Source organism: Balaenoptera ricei, chromosome 4 (genome assembly GCF_028023285.1).
Source record: "Balaenoptera ricei isolate mBalRic1 chromosome 4, mBalRic1.hap2, whole genome shotgun sequence".
Taxonomy (NCBI): Eukaryota; Metazoa; Chordata; class Mammalia; order Artiodactyla; family Balaenopteridae; genus Balaenoptera; species Balaenoptera ricei.
The window spans coordinates 15,068,701-15,090,224 of record NC_082642.1 but is presented as its reverse complement, the minus strand read 5'-3'; the positions used below and the strand labels follow the sequence as shown (position 1 = coordinate 15,090,224).

Here is a 21,524-nt window from a genome sequence, read left to right as displayed (position 1 = left end):
ACAACTAAGATACTGAAATCAATTCACCTGAAATAAGATTTTAAAGTTATTTTCCGGTATTAGTGATAAGTTTTCACTGATCTATCTGCATGTTCATATTGGTTCAACTTGTGACTAAGACTTCACTTTGTGAAGTGTTTGGTAAGTTTTTTGCCATGGAGCGTTAGTGTCTAAATATTAATTAGTAGTTCTATGAGGAAGTAATTTCTTTTTGTGACTAGTTTTCTTTTTGAGGGAACTAAGGAGATACACCATCAAGAAAACTACCATTCAACATCTTCCAAAATGTGTGGGGACTTTAAAGTCACTGGTTAAAAATAATAGCATAATTTATTTGAAATTTTAACCAAAAAAATCTGTTACCTTTCTTTGTTATTCACTCATTTAGTCCAGTTTTAGAATTTTCTCTTTCTGTATCATGAAATCATTTTTTTTCCTTCTGATTTCCACTCTGATTGTTCTTTTCCTGTTTCTTATTCATAGACTTCGAAGGAACAGCTATATTTGCAAGTCACTTAAAATCATTTATTCATCGTATGTTTAAAAAGTAAGATGAAATAAAACAAAACCCACTTTGCTTTCTTTCTCCATTTAATTAGCATTTCTCTTTTGACTTATTCCCCTTTTACCTGCTACACCAGCTGGTTAGCAGACAAGTATAGTGGGCCCTCTGTGAAAATGATTACCTCCATAATTATTCTCATTTCCCCCTATGAGTTAGCTGTTTTGTTGTGGGGTAGAGTGAGGCAGAAGCTAATCTGCATAATCCTGACAGGTCAAATTTTGCTTTGAAATATTCTGACATTGACCTCTACCAGCATTAGTCATAGTCTTGCTTTAGAGTTTTGTGAGCTGAATATTCTGTCATTATTTAATCTAAACAGCTTCATTAATGAGATTGTGTGTGTGTGTGTGTGTGTGTGTGTGTGTTGGGAGAGTGGGGAGGATACTAGGAATTTTGGACATCTTTCCCTTTTACTATACATACCCGCAAGCACATACATGTTCACGCTGCTTTTCCAAAGTATTTTCCCTTGTAAAACCTCTTTATAACATCTCCACTTATTACTAGATCTCGTTTTTAACCGTTTAACAGTTAAATGTGTGTATGTATTTGAGATATAAAACTTAAATCCTTGAAGCTTATATCTTATTTTGCTAGCACCCAGTCTATGTTTTTAGACATTCTTTATTATTTTAAATATCTTCTGAAAGTTCTTCTCCTTATAATCAGTTATGAATTTTAAACAACTTTTATTTTAAACTGTACATTTAAATTTTTTCTACTTTTTATGTTTGCAACTGATGTACATATTCTTGTATCAGGGTATAAGTTTTCAGCAAGGAAATGCTCACATTTTCTTTGCACATTTCCATATACAAAAATGAGTTTACGTTTTTTAATCTTTTAAATCAACAGGCTAAGTTTTCTTTACAGTCATTCTTATTTAATATGTCATGGATATTAAATTATGTTTGTATATTGTTATTTAGGTGACTATTATATGGTTAAAAAGATTTTGGAGGAAAACAGTTCAGGTGACTTGAACATAAATTGCGTAGATGTGCTTGGGAGAAATGCTGTTACCATAACTATTGAAAACGAAAACTTGGATATACTGCAGCTTCTTTTGGACTACGGTTGTCAGGTACAAGGCTAGATAATTTTATCCAGTAGCTTCTAAGTACTGTTAGATATGCCATATTTTCTCCTTTCTTTCTAGTTTCCTTCCTCCCTTCCTTCCTTCCTTTTTTCCTTCTTTCCTTCCTTTCTCTCTATATTTTTCTTCTCTCTTTCTTTCACCTTTTATTTTGTTTTGAGCTACTAAAAATTTAAAAACAAACCAAAAAAACCCTTTTTAAAAAAGTATAGTATTTTGACTTGATTTATCTTTTTCTTCCCAATTTTCACTCCTGCCCCTTATCTTATATGTTTTAAACCATCCGACAGAGGTGAATTATCATGATTTATTAAAGATGACTTTGTTTTTATTACTTACATTATTATGTTACTATTTACCTTATATATCTAAAAATAGTACAGGTGTTCTGGAAGTATCAGGGGAACAGGTATTTCTGTGGCCCATATAATTTACAAGCATAAAAACAGAATACTCCTCACTTACAAAGCAATTTTCAATTTGATTTTCTCCAAAGTTTTATTAAATTGTCCTTTTTGTCTGAAATTTAGTGTTTGCTTATAGCTAAAGGTGAATGGATTTTTTAAACTGGAAAACATTGACCTTTCTGCTTGTCTTCATATCAGTTCGTGTAAAAAAGCAGGCATGTGTATGTCTTGAAAGAATTCAGTTAAGAGATTGGAAGGAAATTTAATAATATTATTTTCCTTCCTTTTTGGTTTGCTTATGATGGGACTTAGCATATGAATTCTGGCTCTTATTTTTCTTTCAAACAGTATGATTGTTTGCTCTTTTGTAGCTTTAAACTAATGAGACTTTTTTGGGAGTGGTATCAGGAAGCGCTCATAGAAGATTTTTAAAAAATAAGTAGGTTAGTCCTATGTACGTTTCTATTATATATATAAATAATACATATATATATATTAAAACATGTGGTACTGTCTCTATGTATACATATTTAGAGTAGAAATAAATTGCTTTCCCAGAAATTTCATTTATCCAGAACACCCCCGAGAACCAGGAAGTAAGTGAAAAATACCTCTGAGCAGCCAGGGTAGATGCGGTGAAGTTTCCCATTTATGAACTTTATCATAGGGGTAATTCTGGAGTCCTCCTTCAAAATCTGTTTTTTCTTACTTTAGATTCCGCTTTAACAAACTTACTTAGTTTTCTAATCCATAGAGAATTACAGGGGCAACAGAAAGGGCATGAGGCTGCAGTGGAAAAAAATTAGGCACAGTACCTCTGACTCTATTTAAAGAGGTCAATAGCATTAGATACCTGATAATCTCTAAGGGAACTGTATGTTAGACTGGTAATTGATGTTTATAACAATGGCCCAGAGTCAGTAAGAGAAAGGTAAATTATATTCAGTACGTATTACTTTAGAAGAAAGAAGAATATATATAGTACTTCTGAAAGCAGAAAACTTCCATCAAATTTGTTTAAATTTCAGAGTTAAACACTTAAAGGCATAAGCTTCAGTTACCTATAAAATAATGTCGCAAAGAAAGTCTCTGATGATTCTATGTAAAAGAGGTATTAGGGTATTGATATAATAATCATTTTGTCTTTTTACATGTAAGATTCTATGTATATAAAATTTCTGCAATATACATGGTTCTTTCACATACCTGATCACATTTGAACATCATAGCCAGCCTGTCTAGATGTTATATTTTATAGATCAGAAAACTGAGGCTCATAGACTGTAATGAATTGCCCAAAGTTCTAAAATAAGTAAGGGCAAAGCTAAGATTTGAACCTAATCTTTTGACTGCAAATCCCATGCTCTTTCCAGTTCACTGTGTTCCGTCTTAAATTACCTATGTCTTATCTGTCAATCAACAGATGTCCAAGGCCTTTGGTTGGGTGTGATTGTGGAAATGAATATGTAAAACATGAGTTCTGTACTAAAGGATGTTAAAACTAATTGGACAATGAAAGTGCATATGAATTTTAAATCAATCAAATGATACAAAAGTGTATTTCGTAAATGCTGAGTATTAATAGTACTTGACCCTTGTATATCGTTTTGAGGTTACAAAGTGCTTTCATGTATTTTATCTTGTGTTATACTAGTGGCTCTCAACCGGCAGTTTTGTCCCTTAGGGGACATTTGGCAATGTCTGGGAACATTTTTGGTTTTGCAGCTTGGGGGTGGGTTAGTACTGGCGTCTGGCGGGTAGAAGGTAAGGGCGCTGCTAATCATCCTACAATGCACAGGACAGCCCCCCATGATAACGAATTATCTGGCCTCAAATGTCCATAGTGCCACCATTGAGAAACCCTGTTTTATACTTAAACTTCTGTGGTTCACAGTAAATGTTTTGGAGACACAGGAAAGAGAAGATCACTGTGGTTTAGAGCTAGCAAGAAAGGTTTCATGGAAAAATGGCAGTTGAGCTCAGCCTTGAAATATTAATAATTGCTAATATTTATATAGTTCTACTGTGAGACAGGAATCTTAAATATATTCACTTCCTTAATCCTTACAACAGTTCTATGAGATAGGTGCTATTATTATTCCCATTTTATAGAGGAGGAAACCGTGGTACAGAAGGTTTCAGTAACATGCCCAAAGTTACTTCATAAATGCCAGATCTGGAATCTGAACCCAGGTTCTGGCTCCAGAGTCCATGCTTTTACCTGCTACCTAAAACTACTGTAAAACAATGTGTAGATAGGTGGGAACAGGAGGTGGAGAAGGGCGTAAAGGCATGTAAATGTATATTCTTGAGACAGTGAACTGACTTAGCCTTTTTGAACAAAATATTTGGATTGGGTAGTAGTGGAAAATATCTGGAAAAATAACTAAGACAAAACTGATGAAAAGGGCTTGAATGCCAGTCTAAGGAATTTGGCTTTTATATGATAGTGAGATCATTAAATGATTTTTGAGGAAGGATGTGATGTGTCCAATGGTATTTTAGAAAAACTAATCTAGTGGCTGTGTTCAGTACAGATTAAAAAATGGGAAGTGAGGAAGGCTATAAATAGCTTGGGTGAGCAGTTTTTATAATAATCCAGATGTGAAGAGGTTAAAGCCTGAACTGGAATAGCGGCTATAAGAATAGGGGGAAAAATGGCAGATGTGAGAGATGTTATGAAGGAAGAATTGATAGAACTTAGTGAGTATTTAAATTTGGAGGGGGGGATTGAGAAGGAGTCCAAGATGATTTGAAAATCTTAAACATGGTTTACTGGGAGAATGATGAAAGAAGAACAGGAAGCTAAGAAGAGAAGTCAAACTTGGGGCAGAGAACTGTGAATTCTGGTTTTAGCCTTGTTTATTTTGGGGCTATCAGGCAGTTTCCAGTGGAAAGCTGACATGTCTAGGGAGAGGTTGGGCTGGAGAGATACAGCAGTCGTGGCCATGGGGATGACCCGACATCATAAGAGTGGATGAAATCATAGAGAAGAGCAAACAACTAGTGCTGATTCTTTCTCAGGGAGCATCTACATTAATAAAGGGCATTAGAAGGAAAGGGTTTCATTAAAGGAGTTAGGATAACGCAACGTTGTGAAAACCAAAGAAACGGTTTTATTACGTTGCTGAGAAATCAAGGAAAATGGTAGGAAAGGCCATTGGATTTTGAAACTGGCATCAGTAGAATTAGAGAAAATGACATACAGGAGTTTGAGAGTGAGAGAAAACTCTAGTGGTGAGAGAAAGAGAGGATCATGTCAAGTTAGCAAAGAGTAAGGAAGTATTTCATGTTTTGGGAGGTTTGGGGAGGTGGAGGCTGGGACTGGTGTTTCTGCGAAGGAAGGACCAAGGTCCTGTAGAAGACCAGAGCGCTAAATAGAATACCGAGGTGGAAAATTTAGCTTTGGGAAGGAAGGAAGTAGATGAGTATCTGAGCTTAGAAGAGAGAGTATGGGAATTGTTGAAAAGACAAATTCTGAGGTGAGAAGGGAGATAGTAACCTCATTAATACATAATAGGTGTGTACTGAATAGCTTTTAATAAAGAATGGTCAAATATCTGTGAAAAATTAGGAAGCAAAACTATTGAGGACATTCGTATACCTAGAGATACTTAAAAAATAATTTAAAACATTTTTCCCTTCAGAGCTGCGTTTGATATATCAGGTAACAGCATTGTGCAGAATAAGTCCAGGGCAACTCCTTACATGACTTTTTTACATAAATTTTTTATACCTGAAGCTTATCCTTTTAAGCATTGAAAGATTTAACATTAATCTTTCTTTATTCTTTACTAAATAGTATATCTGAATTTAATTTAACTTTACCATCGTAAGTGGGAATCATTGAGAGTTTAATCATTTTACTTTGCTTCATTAGTCTGAAACTATTGACATGTTTTTCCTTACATTAAGTGGCCTCAGACTGCTTTGTATTGATAGTGATTTTGCTATGCTGATATTTTATCTTCTCAATGATCAACTTTTAGCCGTTTTTCATCCTTCCTCCCTTCTTTGTTGGTTTTAACCTAGCCTGGAGGGTACTTGGGAAAGCCAGGTGTCTCTCATTTATAGACAACTCTTAAGTCGGTGTGGGTGAGGCAGTTGCTTCTAGGAAATAATGCCCATGAAGTTAGTTTGTGACAGCTCAGTATGGTTTGGGGAGAAATTTGCAGCTAGATCCATGGCTATGTTTCAGATGATTGGAGTTGCCTGGTGTTTTGACTTTGAGAGCAGTGGCATTACTATAGTTAGCTTTATAGGTTAAAATTAAAAACCATAAATGAACTGTTTAGTAGTAATGAACACATGGTTCTTTTTGCTTGTTTGCTTCACCTGACCAAGTACAGTAAAAACTGAAGAGAAACGTTTGTAAAGCAGAAGAATAATAGCGCTAGCCTAAAGAATAGGCTACAGCCCAGTGAACCCTAAAATGTTTAAGGGATAAAATAATGAATTAAATTTCCCATGAGGGTGGGGAGTTTTTCCTATAGGAGTACATAGGCAGTTCCTAATGGTTGAATGTGACCCCAACCCAATTATTTGGGGTACTTCGTCCTATTTTTAGACATCCAGATAAAGTCTGCCATTTTTAGTCCTGTTTTTGACGTCTAGAGAAAGTGGATGAAAGCTTTCTTTTCAGCTACAAAGAATATTAAAGATCTGTTATAATTTCATTTTCATGGGAGAGAATATTGATTTAAATAGTTGTTAAACACTATAATAGTTTAAAAATGTACAGGGTACATTTTTAAATAATCAAGGTATTTTCTTAGATTAAATCGTTACTTATCCCCACTTTTTGCTTCTGCCTTTATGGTTTTCCTTAAAAAACAAAACAAAGCAAAACAAAAAGAAACCCCAAACCTGATGTCTCAGTTGCCAAGTATCACAATAGGACTGAAGAGTTTGTTATATTGAAAAGTTGAAAAATCTCCATTTCCTCAGCTTCTATTTATTTACTTTTTCCTCCTGTCAAAGTTGGAGCTTCAAAATGACCTGTAGTTTGGGAGTAAAACTATAAAGTCACTTCTCCCTCTTGTCTCTAAGGACATTGGTATCCTAGTTCTCTGTGATTTTTACTAGATAAGATTGCTAATGTTGAGAATTTCCTGGTGGTCCAGTGGTTAGGACTCGGCACTTTCACTGCTGTGGCCTGGGTTCGATCCCTGGTCAGCAAACTAAGATCCCGCAATCAGTGTGGTACCACCAAAAAAAAGAAAAAGATTGCTAATATTAATGCCATATTTGTACCATTTCAGTTGGCCATGTGTGCTTTAAAGATGAGAGCAGAGGGGCTCCGCCTTCTGTTAACATATTTTTCATTGTCCCCTAGCCTCATGGTTGCATTTATTATCATTTTTATCAGACAGAAAACAATCCTTTACCTGTAGTAATTGTTCTTGGCAATTTCTTTTATAGATTTGGAGTGATGAAGATTCTTTTGGTCCAAAGTTCGAGAGTAAACATCTTGAAAATAATAACATATCAACTTTAAATACTGCATAGATCAGCACTGTTTCATTAATAAACCCCACTATCAAGCATTCATTATTTTACCAGCTCATTCAGTGAAACCAGGACAAAAATATGTGTGTTGTGGTACACTGAAGTACTGCCAAGGCTAGCAAATGTACTATTTGGACAGTCTAAATTTTAAAAAATTCAGTATTACTGTATATAATACAGTTTAAATTAAAAAAATAATTTTCTTTATGAATTAGTAAAAATAAATAGTTTACCTTTTTATCCTCCATTTTCATTTTTAACCTTTTTTTTTTGTTTAAAGTCCGCAGATGCACTTTTGGTGGCAATCGACTCTGAAGTAGTGGGAGCTGTTGATATACTACTTAATCATCGACCAAAACGATCATCAAGACCAACTATAGTAGTTAGTACTCTTAAATATTTATTAATTTGGATTTTTAAACCAAAATAGATCTCCTGCCCCACTGCCATTTTTTTCTCCCTCCCCTCCAATTTACTTTGTTTTAAAGAAATAGATTTTTTTTTTTTTTACTCTGTAAAATATTGCTTTAAAGAAAGTAGACATTTGCAAGAATAATTAATGTTGCTCTCAGGAAACCTTCTTAAAATTCATGATATTTCTATAATTTTACCAGTGTGATCCAGTATTTTTAGTTTGGAACATTCTGCAGGTTAAGTTGAAAATACAGATTAGTTTCCAGGTGCGTTTAAAAGTTAAATATAAACAGTGAAACCATAGAACTGGAAGAAAATGTAGGTGAATATTTAACTGACTGGGAGGGAAGGACTTTGGAGAAAAATCACAGTGGCACAGCCTTTGGCTGTATAGAAGTTAAACTTCTAGAATCAAGACATCAGGCAAAATTTAGAAAGCAGATGGATAACTTTCAAAAGATATGTCCAGCATATATCTCAAATTCATAATCTTAATATTAGATGAATTGATGAAAAACATCAAAATCAATAAAAGACATGGAAAAATCTCAAAAGAAAGTACAACATATTAAATCTTACTAATAATCAAACACGAGGTGCTAATTTTTGCTTATCAAACAGCAAAGTTTTTTTTGAAAACTAATAACCATTGATGGCAAAGGCATAGTACAGTCTCATACACCACTGGAAGAGGGTATTTTGAAAAGCAGTTTGGCAGGATATGTCATAAACAAGAAAGATGTTCATATTCTTGAACCTAGCGCTTCCTCCTCTAGGAATTTGTCAAGGAAATGGTCAGAAATGTGGACAGAAATGTTACTTATAATCTTATTTGTAGCAATGAAAAAACCATGTGACACAATCTAAACATCCCAAAATAGAAGATTCTAAACATAAATAATTACATATATATTAACATGATATTTTTTAAAGGAATAATTAGGAACATGAAAAAATATGATACAGAAGGGAAAAAATGAGAACAGTAAACTGTACATATAATATGATCTGAGATTAAAAATATGCACAGAAAAGGAACTGCGTGGAAATGTAGCAAAATGTTACCTAACAGCAGTCATCACATTGCCAAATTAAGGATATTTTTCCTTACTTTTAAATTTTTCATTATTGCTTTTGTAACTAGGAATATAGTCACTAATAATTAAATATATTCTACTGTAAAAATGAGATATTTGTTGTGTATCAAAGTTTTAAAGTTATAACATTCATTATTGGTGAAGATGTAGTAAAACAATCAGTAAAAATAATTTCCGGGAGTGTAACCTGGCTATACTCAGAAGAAAAATATTGTTTTAAGAAAGAATTATAAATTGGTTGCAAATTATCTGCCATTTTCTGAGAGCGAAGAGAAGCTCCCCTAAATTGCATACTTTATCATATATTAACTGAAATATTTTTCTCTCATTTAAACTATTACAAAGTTTGTGTAAGCATGACTTTCTCCAGAGGATAGTTCCAACTAGTTTAAGTGGTGGTAAGCAGCCAACAAGAGTAGAGAAAAAAGGGCCAATAATATAACTCCTATCCAAAAGATCAGAAATGATCAGAAATCCTATTCAATTTTCTGACACCTATCCTGCAGTTACTAGTATATTTTGGTATACCTGTTCCACCTTCTAGCCTTTTAATCCATTTACACTCTTGGGGAGGGTGAGTGTAGTGTGCCAGGGTATTGGAGCAACTGACTGATATCATTTCATCACCATTGCCACTGCCAATTGAATACTGAGTTGTAAGGCTGGGCAGTCCTCACCTACTCAATGAAAGAACACTTTTTACACTATCTCTAACAAAGAAAGTTATCCAGCCTTTGCCTGAATACTTCCAGTGACAAGATCACATTTTTTAACGGCCTCATTACAACTGGACAGGCAGTATCAAATATTTTTATATACTTTTTTTTTTTTACCATCTCAGTGAATTCATTGTATATTCTTGGCTTATCAAAATTGTCTTTTGATAAATTTTCACTTTCAAATACAGTTTTTTTTTGATAGTATGTAGATTATATTATGAGCATTGAAATTAGGAACTTTAATCATCTAATAGTGTTTTTCATACAGTTAATTATGTTTCTTAGGAAAACTAAGGACCATTTTTTTTTCTTAGGGGATTAAATATGATTTCCTCCTCTTTATAACCTCTTTTTTTTGTAATTGGGGGAATGGAGTAAATTTTTAGATTTTTCTGTAATTTTAAAATAAATTCATTAATTTGAAGTCCCCAATAAATAGATGGGAAGTGTATAAACAAACTATTCATAAAAGAGGAAAAAAAAGGTAAGAATGTCAGAAAATACTAAAATTTACCAGTAATCAAAGAAAAGTAAATTAATATTTCATGATAGTTTTTTCACTCAAATTGGGAGTGATCATGCTCAGTGCTGGTGAGTAAACCTTAGTGGGTGGGTACATTCCTATATTGGTAACATAAACTATTAAAAGGACTTTGATAATATGTATAAAAAGCTTCAAAATTGTTCATGGCCTTCAGACCTATAATTCCACTTCAGGGGTTCTATGTTAATGAGATAATCCTGAATTTTGAAAAAGCTGTATTCATAAATTTGTCTGTGGTAGTATTATTTATATTAGCAAAATAAAATATCTTGAACATATGGTCTATGAACTTCCTTAAATTGCATGCAAAATTCTGTACATGAATTCTTTTTCCAGAAGATTCTGGGTTATAGCTTTACGAGATCATTATAAGGGTCCTTGATCTTCAAAATATTAAGGACCATTGTTTTTAATCGTTGGTGCCAAGTCATTCATGCCAAAGTTGCCCTTAAAGAGCGGGTGTGGTGGAGAAAGGACTAAAAGGAAATACTGTCTTCTAAAACAAAATTAAAAAAAAAAAAAAAGGAAATACTGTAAAATGTTTTGGGTAGTAGGAAAATGGGCATTTTTATTCTTTCTGCTTTTGCATATTTTTCAGATATTTTATAATGTGTGCACTACTTTTACAATGTTAAAAATTATAAAAATTAACGGTGAACTTGATAAGCTTATACTATGGAATCGAACAGCTCACAGGAAAACATCTGTGAAAAAGTGATAAGTATTAGAAAGAATATGTAATAGTCATAAAATAGTCAACCTTCTTTATTTAATCCTGCTCTTTACTTACTAATGTTTCTTTCCTCGTGTCATGCAGTCACCAGGCATGAGCCCATGTAGTGAAAGGAGCTCAGCCTCCAGAGTAACACTCAACTGGGGTCTATCTGCACTTTGCCACTCTGTTGTGTAGCTCGGGCACATTAACTTCTCTGAGCCTCAGTTTCTTCATGGGGATTATAATGTTCAATTTTGCAGGCTTTTGTGGGGATTAAATGAGATGATAAATGTAAACTGCCTAATAGTTCCAGGAGATATGATTGTTAGTGTTTTTGTGCATTTGTATAGGCGGTGTTTGAGAATATGTAGAGAATTACACAAAATGAAGAGTGCCTCCTATTTACTTATCCCTTTCAAGTAACTTCATTGCTATCAATTTGGCAAGGTTTTGCCATAGAGGTGGAATTAAAATTTTTTTTCTCACGCACTTATATTTTGCCTACTTTTAACATTTCTGTTTTTCCATTATATTGTTTTTCTAAAATTCTTGTTCTTTATCCTTGTCATGCATGTTTCCATAATCCTGTGAAAATGAAACACTTTCTCCTAAAGTATTTCTCTAGATATCCACACTTCTTCTTTGTTAGGAAAACAGAAGTCTGGCTGTATGAACATTTCCTATTGAAGATTTTGTCTGTCATGATTATATTGCATTTATTAACTAAAGTTAAGTTTTGAGGTTTCAAAAAAGATTTGATCCTAGGAAAATGTTTATCATATTCCTCAAAATAATTTTTATATTCTTTGTGCCTTCAATTTTTTTCATTACATTTTTTAGATAAATGTTTTTTTGAAGTCACAAATAAGAACTTTTGGATGTTTATATAAATATTTTTCAGAAACTAATGGAGCGAATTCAGAATCCTGAGTATTCGACAACTATGGATGTTGCACCTGTCATTTTAGCTGCTCATCGTAACAACTATGAAATTCTTACAATGCTGTTAAAACAGGATGTATCTCTACCTAAGCCCCATGCGGTTGGCTGTGAATGTACATTGTGTTCTGCAAAAAACAAAAAGGACAGCCTCCGACATTCCAGGTCAGAAAATTAAGGTTTAAATTAAGATGTGTGATGCAGTAAGGTATATGTCAATGAAGTTTTTGTTGTTGTTGTTCTTTCTATGTCTACTTTAAGAAATATGGTACTGCAATGACTAATGAAAGCCAAACTTCTAGCTCCTTTGCTTAATACAATGAGTTCTGCATTTTAAAGAAGTATTTACTAAATGATGAATAATTAGGAAAAAATTTCAAATTATGAATAAGGTTTATCTCATACTTCTGCTGGTCAGGGATGGGGTCACTATTTGCTTTTTAAAAGCAGAGTTTATTAATCTAAGAGAATTTCCAAGCACTGGAAGGGGTGGAGATACCACTTCCTGTCTTATTTATAAGAAAATAAAAACTATTATCTATCTAGCTAGATACTCAACCTGTTATGCCTCTTTTTCCCCTCTCACACAGTATTTGAGTCTTTTTCTCTTCCCATTCTCCCCAGTCAAAAATATTAAGAACAACTGAGGAGTGAATGAACAAGAAAGTACCCTTTCTTGGATGGGTTGAGCAAGATCACACATGTGCATGTTGTATAAGGTGTATGGTTCTGGGCTAGACTTGAGAATCTAATTTTCAGCATATGCCTTTATGTATACATTATCTATATAGTAGTCAAATATAGTTGAAATAGTATCAAGTATAGCATTTACTACAGAAAATGTGGTTTGGAAGTCCCAGGTCATCCGTTGACATTGTTTTCTAGTTAAGGATTGTTGTACAGTATATTTGAAATTAGCTTTAAAGCTGCAAACCATCCACCCTCCCTCCTTCCTCACCTTTAAACAGATAGTCACAAATCCATAAATTGGAGAAGTTTCCTGGGAATCAATTTAATGTTTACTTGCAGAGATTATGCTGGAAATTTTTTCTTTTTTTTTTTTTTATTAATTAATTTATTTACTTTTGGCTGTGTTGGCTCTAGAGCACAGGCTCAGTAGTTGTGGTACATGGGCTTAGTTGCTCCACGGCATGTGGGATCTTCCCAGACCAGGGCTGGAACCCGTGTCCCCTGCGTTGGCAGGCGGATTCTTAACCACTGCGCCACTAGGGAAGTCCCTCTATTTTCAAGTCTATTTTACAATGAGATCTGTATTTCTCTTTGATAAGATCTGGTTAATAGCTATGACAATTTCATTTAACGTTTTAGTTTTAAAATGACTAGTCTGTGGGGAATTCCCTGGCAATCCAGTGATTAGGACTCTGTGCTTTCACTGCCGAGGGCAGTGTCAGTGAAGTTGACAGGGCAGTTTCAATCCCTGGTTAGGGAACTAAGATCCTGCAAGCCGTGCAGCTTGGCAAATAAAATAAAATAGTCTATAAAATGACAAGCAGAAATAATCTTTAAGGCTTCTTCTAGTATTAAAATCCTTTATTAATATTAAATATAAATATTTTTCAAATATTATTAAATATTATTAGGTATGCTTATTAAATATGTGTGTAGTTTAAGCAGTTGGAGGTGGGGGGTTGGAGCTGGAGAAAACGCTTTACCTGTCTTGGTTTGAGGTGTGGAAAAAGCTTGTTTTGAAAGTTTTTAGAGGAGCTGTGGCTTGAGCTCAGTGTTTAAGTAGAGATGAGAATTAACAGGTAAAAGGCATTTTACACAGTATGTGAATGTGGTTTATTTAGGGATGGTCTGGTATATTTGTTGAAGACGTTGAGAGAGTTTGTTATTGATGTTTGAGAAAACAGTTATAGCAGATGTCAGAGGGATCTGACTGAAGTCATTTCCAGGAATTGCTAAGCAGACCTGCAGGAGAAAAGGAAGCTAACAAAATGAGTAAGGGATGGGTAAAGGTTTCAGTGATGTTGAAGAGTCAGTATAGTAGCAATAAGGAAGAGAGGCAATCTGTATTTCTAAGATGTTGGGTTTTAAATTTCAGAGATGATGCAGTCTTGCCATTTGCAACAACATGATGGAGCTTGAGGGCATTATGCTAAGTGAAATAAGTCAGACGGAGAAAGACAAACACCATATGATTTCACTTGTTTGTGGAATATAAGACACAAACGAACAGTCTGTGGGTTAGTTGGAGAAGGCATTCAAAGTTGCAGCCATTTCTCAAGAGTTCCTTGTCTTTTTCTTTTTATCAAACTTTCTGATGCTTGGCACACATGCCTAATTTTTTAGTCAGCCAGGGATGTGTGGAGACTATATATGAATCCTTGTATATCTTTTCTCGTTTCCAAGATCTCCCTATTAAATTTCTGATTGGTCCACTCTTTGTCTCAAATCAGACTGCAAGCTTGGTCTTGCAAAGCTGCAGGTTTTCCTTGTTCATCTCTACTAAGTCTAATCCTTTCAGCCAGCAGAGCTGTAGGTTTTTGCTTCCCAATGAATTGATTTTTACCCCTTTAGCACAAAGATACAGATTTACCAGCTTCAGGCTGGAAAACTGCAGTTCTCATTGAGTGAACTAGAGGCAGAGGTGAAGAGGTAGCCTCAGGTGAGAAGGTCGCAGATTCCAGCCATTCCTGCCTGAAGCTCTGGCAGTTTTCCAATAATTGATTCTCAATAGACAATTTCCAGTGACCTGAAATAGTTAATTTTTTTTAAAAAATTTTGTCCATTTTTATGCATATATTTTGTGTAGTGAAATCACTGACCTCTTCACATCCCACCATTACTTTTGATAGTGTTTTGAATACCAAAAATGACAGATTTAATAAAGCGAGGCAGCCTCATTATTTTTCAGATTATATCTAATTGCTTTCCATACTATGGCTCTTCATTATTACTCCAGCATAGTTGGTTGCCACCAGTACTAGCAGTCACTCTTCCTGTGCATTTTGTCACTAATCCATATTTTGAGACATGACTATGTAGGTTAATACAAAAGTCATTTTTAGAGACAATCTGATAAAATTAATTACCATAAAAATTAATTGCTATAGACATAATGATGGAAACAGAAAGATAAGTTGCTCAATTATATATATTTTTCTCAAGTTTTTGGACAGTTTTGGTATAGGCAAATACCTCAGTAGAAATCCTTACTTAAGATGCAGGTAATTGTACTTGTTAATTAAATATCTAGATCAGAGCTGGATTTCATAAAAATTGTTTTCTTAGAAATGCATTATATAGAAAAAAATGCATTGTATAGGGTCTATTTTTGTGTCTAAGTAAGACATGAGACCTATCTGGTAAATAAGGAATATTTCAGTAAGTTTGTTACATAGAAGTTTTAAATTTCCATACAGAAAAATTCCATTGCAAACAAAGTAAAAAGACAAACAACCAACGAGAGAAAAGTATTTAAAACATTTTTGACTAGACAGAGGGCTAATTTCTTTTATATATAAAGAGGTTTTACAAATTGGTGATGTAAAAAAAAAAAAAACACACCAGAAAAATAGGCTAATGCAAATGAACAGGTAGTTTACAGAAGAAGTATAAACAAATAGTAAACATGAAAGGATGCTTAAGCTTCTAAAGAAATTCAGAGTAATACAACTCATAAAATTCCATTTTTCATCTGTTAGGGTAGCAATGTACTAATGAAGATGTAGGGGAAAATGAGCTCTCCTTATTTTTAGTGCTTTGGAAACATCTACCAGAATTTAAAATGCACATGCTGTTTTATCCAGCAGTTCTGAATGTGCAAAGGGTGTATGAACTAAAGAATAATCATTTTTACATTATTTATGGAAGTAAAAAATCAGAAGCAACCTAAAGTTCCATTAATGGAGATTGGATGGACTGCCATCAAATGGAAAACCATCCAGTTTTAGGAAATAATGAGATGACTCTATATGTAGTGACATAGAAATAGTTGTCCCTTCTAGAGAATGTTACACAGAGTGAAGTAAGTCAGAAAGAGAAAAGCAAATATCGTATAATAACGCGTATATGTGGAATCTAGAAAAGTGGTACAGATGATCTTATTTGCAAAGCAGAAATAGAGACACAGACGTAGAGAACATATGTATGGATACCAAGGGGGAAAGGGGTAGGGTGGGAGGAATTGGGAGACTGGGATTGACACATATCCATTACTGATACTATGTATAAAATAGACAACTGATGGGAACATACTGTACAGCACAGGGAACTCTACCTAATGCACTGTGGTAACCTAAATGGGAGGGAAGTCCAAAAGGGAGAGAATATCTGTATGTATGGCGGATTCATTTTGTTGTGCAGTGGAGACTAACACAAAATTGTAAAGCAACCATACTCCAATAAAAATTAATTAAAAAAAAGAAATAAAAAAAGAAAAAAAATTTAAAAAGTGTCTTGGAAATTCAGATGCAATAAATTTTACCTAAGAATTTTAGGGTTGTAGGCTTGTCTCAAAAGTAGCATGAAAGCTGATTCCTTATGAATAACCAAAAATTGATAAAAATCAATAAACATACTCAGAAAAGAAAAAAAAAGAAATAGTTGTCCCTGTACACAGTACGCCTGATTATGTTTGTGTGTGAATAGAAAATATCAGGAAAGATTTTCATAATTCTCTGAAATGTGACTCTCTTTGAGGAGTGGAGTTGGTGGAAGGAGGAGAATTGGGGAGCATTATGTTTCTAAACTGCTTGCTTTTTTTTTAAACAAGCATATATTAAATTTGTATTTAAAAGAAAAAATATTTATATAATATCTACCAAATTTTAAATTAAGAATTATATATTTATAAATGAAAGAATTATAGCAAAATTTTTCTGATTTGGTTCCTATTTAGATATTGATTATAAACATTAATTAGTTTACGGAAGGTAAAGGGAGTACTTTTCTATTAGTTAGAGGTTAGACATAAATCAATGATTTCATTCTTAAGATTTGAAAGGACTTTCAAAAATAACCTGGTTGAATGAGTCATGTGTTATATATATGTAGCATATTAAAGTAAACATCACGGGGGAAGGAAAATTTAATGATCATCCATATATTCAAAATGTATTAGTTATTAACACACTTCATTTAAAATAATACTGGGTTCAGGAATAGAAATTTTTTAATTAAATTGAATTGAAGGATACAAAGTTTTGAATCTATGAAAACAAATACTAAAACAATTTCTTTATAAGCAGTAGATATAAAAAATTGCAATATTTATATTTCAAAATATTTATTTTTAAGTCTTTTTCTTTTTATGCAGGTTACCTTATAATAAGTATTTTATAGTTGTTTTATTTTCTTTTAATTTTATAATACTTTAATTTTAAATTTATGAAAATTATAGGCTAAAGATACTGATCATATTTATCTAATAAATTTGTTTTACATTATGGAATCAAATTTTATCACAGGTTTCGTCTTGATATATATCGCTGCTTGGCCAGTCCAGCTTTAATAATGTTAACAGAGGAGGATCCAATTCTGCGAGCATTTGAACTTAGTGCTGATTTAAAAGAACTAAGCCTTGTGGAGGTGGAATTCAGGTGGGAATGAATGGAAATTGTAAATTTTTTAAAAAATTTATTTATTTTATTTATTTATTTTTGGCTGTGTTGGGTCTTCGTTGCTGTGCGCGGGCTTTCTCTAGTTGTGGCGAGTGGAGGCTATTCTTCGTTGCAATGCAGTGGCTTCTCTTGTTGCGGAGCATGGGCTGTAGGTGCGTGGGCTTCAGTAGTTGCAGCACGCGGGCTCGGTAGTTGTGGCTCACGGGTTCTAGAGTGCAGGCTCAGTAGTTGTGGCACACGGGTTTAGTTGCTCTGCGGCATGTGGGATCTTCCCGCACCAGGGTTCGAACCCATGTCCCCTGCATTAGCAGGCGGATTCTTAAGCACTGCACCACCAGGGAAGCCCTGGAAATTGTAAATTATCTCTTTGTTTTCCAGAATATTTTCCGCCTGAGTTTTTTCATAGGCCAAATTATCATTTATTTATCTACATTTGATCCCAAATGACCAAACCTTGCTGCCACATACTTGAGATTTTCCTTTTCCCTCAGTGGAATAGACCCCAGTACCACTTACGTCACTCCTTCCCCATCTTCCTTCTTCCACTCTTCCACCACCCTTAAATCCCTACTTTGTTCAACATTGCTGGAGGCATTCTAGGGCAGTGTGAAGAGTAGTGGGAATGGTAGCCTTAAGCAAGAGCAAACTTATTTATAACTGCTCTCTGTCCTACTCCCCTCATTCCTAGATTCTGTAATCATCCCTGGAGCCCGATCCTTCATAGCTTTCAGAAGCATATAGAATGCTTTTTGTATGTCAGGTACATTCCACACACCCAGACTTTGTCCCTTTTCACTGTTTGGTGAGATTTTCTAGTAGGAGAAACATAACATGTAGGCATAAAATTGATTAGACTGCAATTAGATTCCTAGACTAAGAAGTAGGTAATACTTTGTTTGTTAAAGAAATTCAACTACTGGGCTTCCCTGGTGGCACAGTGGTTAAGAATCCACCTGCCAATGCAGGGGACACGGTTTCGATCCCTGGTCTGGGAAGATCCCACATGCTGCAGAGCAGCTAAGCCCGTGCACCACAACTACTGAAGCCCATGCGCCTAGAGCCTGCAAGCCACAACTACTGAAGCCCGCGCGCCTAGAGCCCATGCTCCGCAACAAGAGAAGCCACCACAGTGAGAAGCCGCTCAATGCAACGAAGAGTAGCCCCCGCTCACCACAACTAGAGAAAGCCTGTATGCAGCAACGCAGCCAAAGATAAATAAATAAATAAATAAATTTATTTTTTAAAAAAAGAAATTCAACTACTTATTCTTAGGTAATTTTGGTTACATAGTAAGTGCAAAGAATGGATGAAAAAATGTTAGCTGGTGAGGAAAACTTTTTAATTCCTTGAGCTATAATTTTATGCAGCCAGTTCGTGGAAAATCCCATTGGAAAAAAAAAAGATTAATCAATGGGAAATCTCCCTATTTTCCCTTCCTTTCCCTTTAAAAAAACTGAATGAAAAATTATTTTCTGAAATCTAACCCCAATTAATTCATAATTATTTATTTCTAACTTTATTCTTAAGTTGTTCCACTCAGGCTTAATGTAAGCTTAAGCTGTTCCATAAGCTTAATGTAATTGATATTTTAAAAAGAATTATCTACTAAAACTTCTTAGTTTCTCAGAAGTGATTTAGGCTTGCCTTTAATAAGCAGGTAAGTCCTAACTTTCAAGGAATAGTGATTCTGAAAGAGAATTCTGTACTAGGTGTGTTTCAGTAGTTTTCTTTCTAACTTGAATTTTGTTTAAATGAGCACTTTAAAAGTGAAACAGAATACTATTTTAATATCAGAAGTAGCATAAACATGTTATAGACTATCCTTGAAAAAACTTCTAGTTAAAAATTATATAATAATATTTATTGGATAGCATCAAGATGTTACTATCTATTGTTTAGATAAATAATATAAAAGGAAGCTTTATACAAAAGTATTATAGAATGAGGGCAAATGATTTAAGTGAAGAGCTGGTTGACAAATATTATCAGAACTTCTAGGAATATCAGTATATGTAAGAAAACATTGTGCTTACCTAAGGTTAGCAGTGTGAACACAGAGAACATAATTGTGTTACAATTTTCCCCAAAGGAGAATTTGTGCACCAGTAGGTTCCTTTGACTGTCAGCACAAAAGATGTTGTGTAGCAGTATCAGAATTAAAATGTTACTGAGTAAAAAATGTTCTAGTGAAAACAGCTTAATTAGAAGATGGAAGTGATGTTTCTAATAATAGACTGTTGCACTTTGCAGGAATGATTATGAGGAACTAGCCCGGCAATGTAAAATGTTTGCTAAAGATTTACTTGCACAAGCCCGGAATTCTCGCGAATTAGAAGTTATCCTAAACCATACATCTAGTGATGAGCCTCTTGACAAACGGGGACTACTAGAAGAAAGAATGAATTTAAGTCGTCTAAAACTTGCTATCAAATATAACCAAAAGGAGGTATGAGGTTTTCTGTGATATATTTAAATTATTTCCTCCACAGTAGTCTGGTGGCTCAGAACAAAGGCTTTGGAGCAATACATCTAGGTTGAGATCCTAGTTCTGCTTCATAAAAACTGTGTCCTTGGGAAAGTTATTGAATCTGTCTGAGCTTTAGTTTTAAGAATTAATTAAAGATATATATATTTAGAGTTTAGTACAATGAGTATTAGCATTAAGCAAGTACTCAATAAATGGTAGTTGCTATTATTTTTAACAATTAACATTAATAATAAAAATATGGATGTTAATGTAATGTTTTTGCTAAATAGTAGCTATGCAGGTAAGATCCTGTATAGTAAATGCCTTCCTAATGAAGTTTCCATCTTGTGTTTTGTCTGTCATGGGTTTGTATTATTGACCTGTTTATAAGTAGTCCTTTCTATAGTAATAGGGCCTTTCTGTTTAAAAATAAAATATCAGATATTATGTTCCTTATTCTTATTTGTTAATTCGTTGTGAAACCCAAAGGTGGAGAGACGTATGCTATGATAACTAAGTTGAATCTGGCTCTTCTGGCATCATCCCTTCCTATTAAGGGAAATACCTATTTCTACTCCCCATACACTCACATGCACATGATTCAGGAACTTGAAGAAGGAAGGTATGCATTTTTAACTTCATTTTTTGAGATAATTTATTAGACATGGATATTTATATGTAGATAATGATGTTCAGTAGAGGGTGTTGGTAAATGGTACTTTTAAGGTATTTCTTCTAAGACCCATTATTCTTACTATCAACATAGATATTGGAATAAAACTTGCTTATCAAATTTATTTTAATATAAAAATGGGGCCCCAAATAGATTATGGTAGACGGCAAGATATAGGACCTTTGGTGCTAGGGACAGAGTTTTTGATTATCTTGGTTAGCAGTTTGAGCCTCCCAATAGCTTTGTGACTCGGGAGTTTGATAAAGGAATTTTAAGATGTTTACTTTAAAATTACCTAGATTATAAAGCAGAAGCTAACACACCATTGTAAAGCAATTATACTCCAATAAAGATGTTAACAAGTAATAAAATAAAATAAAATAACCTAAATGTTATATTTTTTATCTAGATCTCTGGCTTCAAATCCTATAATTTTTCTAGTACTCCAGCGTTCTTGCTTAAGGTAGGCCATTTATAGGAAAAAATAATTAAGTAGAAGAATTTGGATCAGTGTAGCTGTAAGATTATAAATCAACAACATAACCTATGTGGCTTTAAAAGGAAATACAATGCTAATATGTATATGTAGAAACAGAGAAAATAGGAACCCTGATGTAATCATACATTTTGACTAGATCTTATGTTAATTTATTTACTTATGTGTTGCACAACCTAAAATAGACACGAAATACTAGAAAATGATAGAATAAAGATATAACAAAGAAACAAAACCAACTTAAGTGCCTGGAAAAAGAACCTCAAAGAAAGGTGGAAAGAACCAAGATTATCCTGGTA

The 21,524-nt window shown here is 33.9% G+C and overlaps 1 protein-coding gene across 6 annotated transcripts in view; it reads left to right on the top strand.

Annotated features, from left to right (window-relative positions):
• The window catches only part of TRPC1 (transient receptor potential cation channel subfamily C member 1), a 68,529-nt gene that overhangs the window by 9,275 nt on the left and 37,730 nt on the right, over positions 1-21,524 (top strand). The window contains exons 2-6 of one of the 6 annotated variants that reach the window (XM_059920164.1): positions 1,495-1,649; positions 7,857-7,958; positions 11,967-12,169; positions 17,437-17,568; positions 19,840-20,035. In XM_059920164.1, coding sequence (XP_059776147.1) covers positions 1,495-1,649; positions 7,857-7,958; positions 11,967-12,169; positions 17,437-17,568; positions 19,840-20,035 — 788 coding nt within the window. Of the gene's footprint in view, positions 1-1,494; positions 1,650-7,856; positions 7,959-11,966; positions 12,170-17,436; positions 17,569-19,839; positions 20,036-20,576; positions 20,679-21,138; positions 21,193-21,524 lie in introns of those variants that run through there. The other 5 variants (XM_059920166.1, XM_059920163.1, XM_059920165.1 and 2 more) reach the window with 5 other exon arrangements.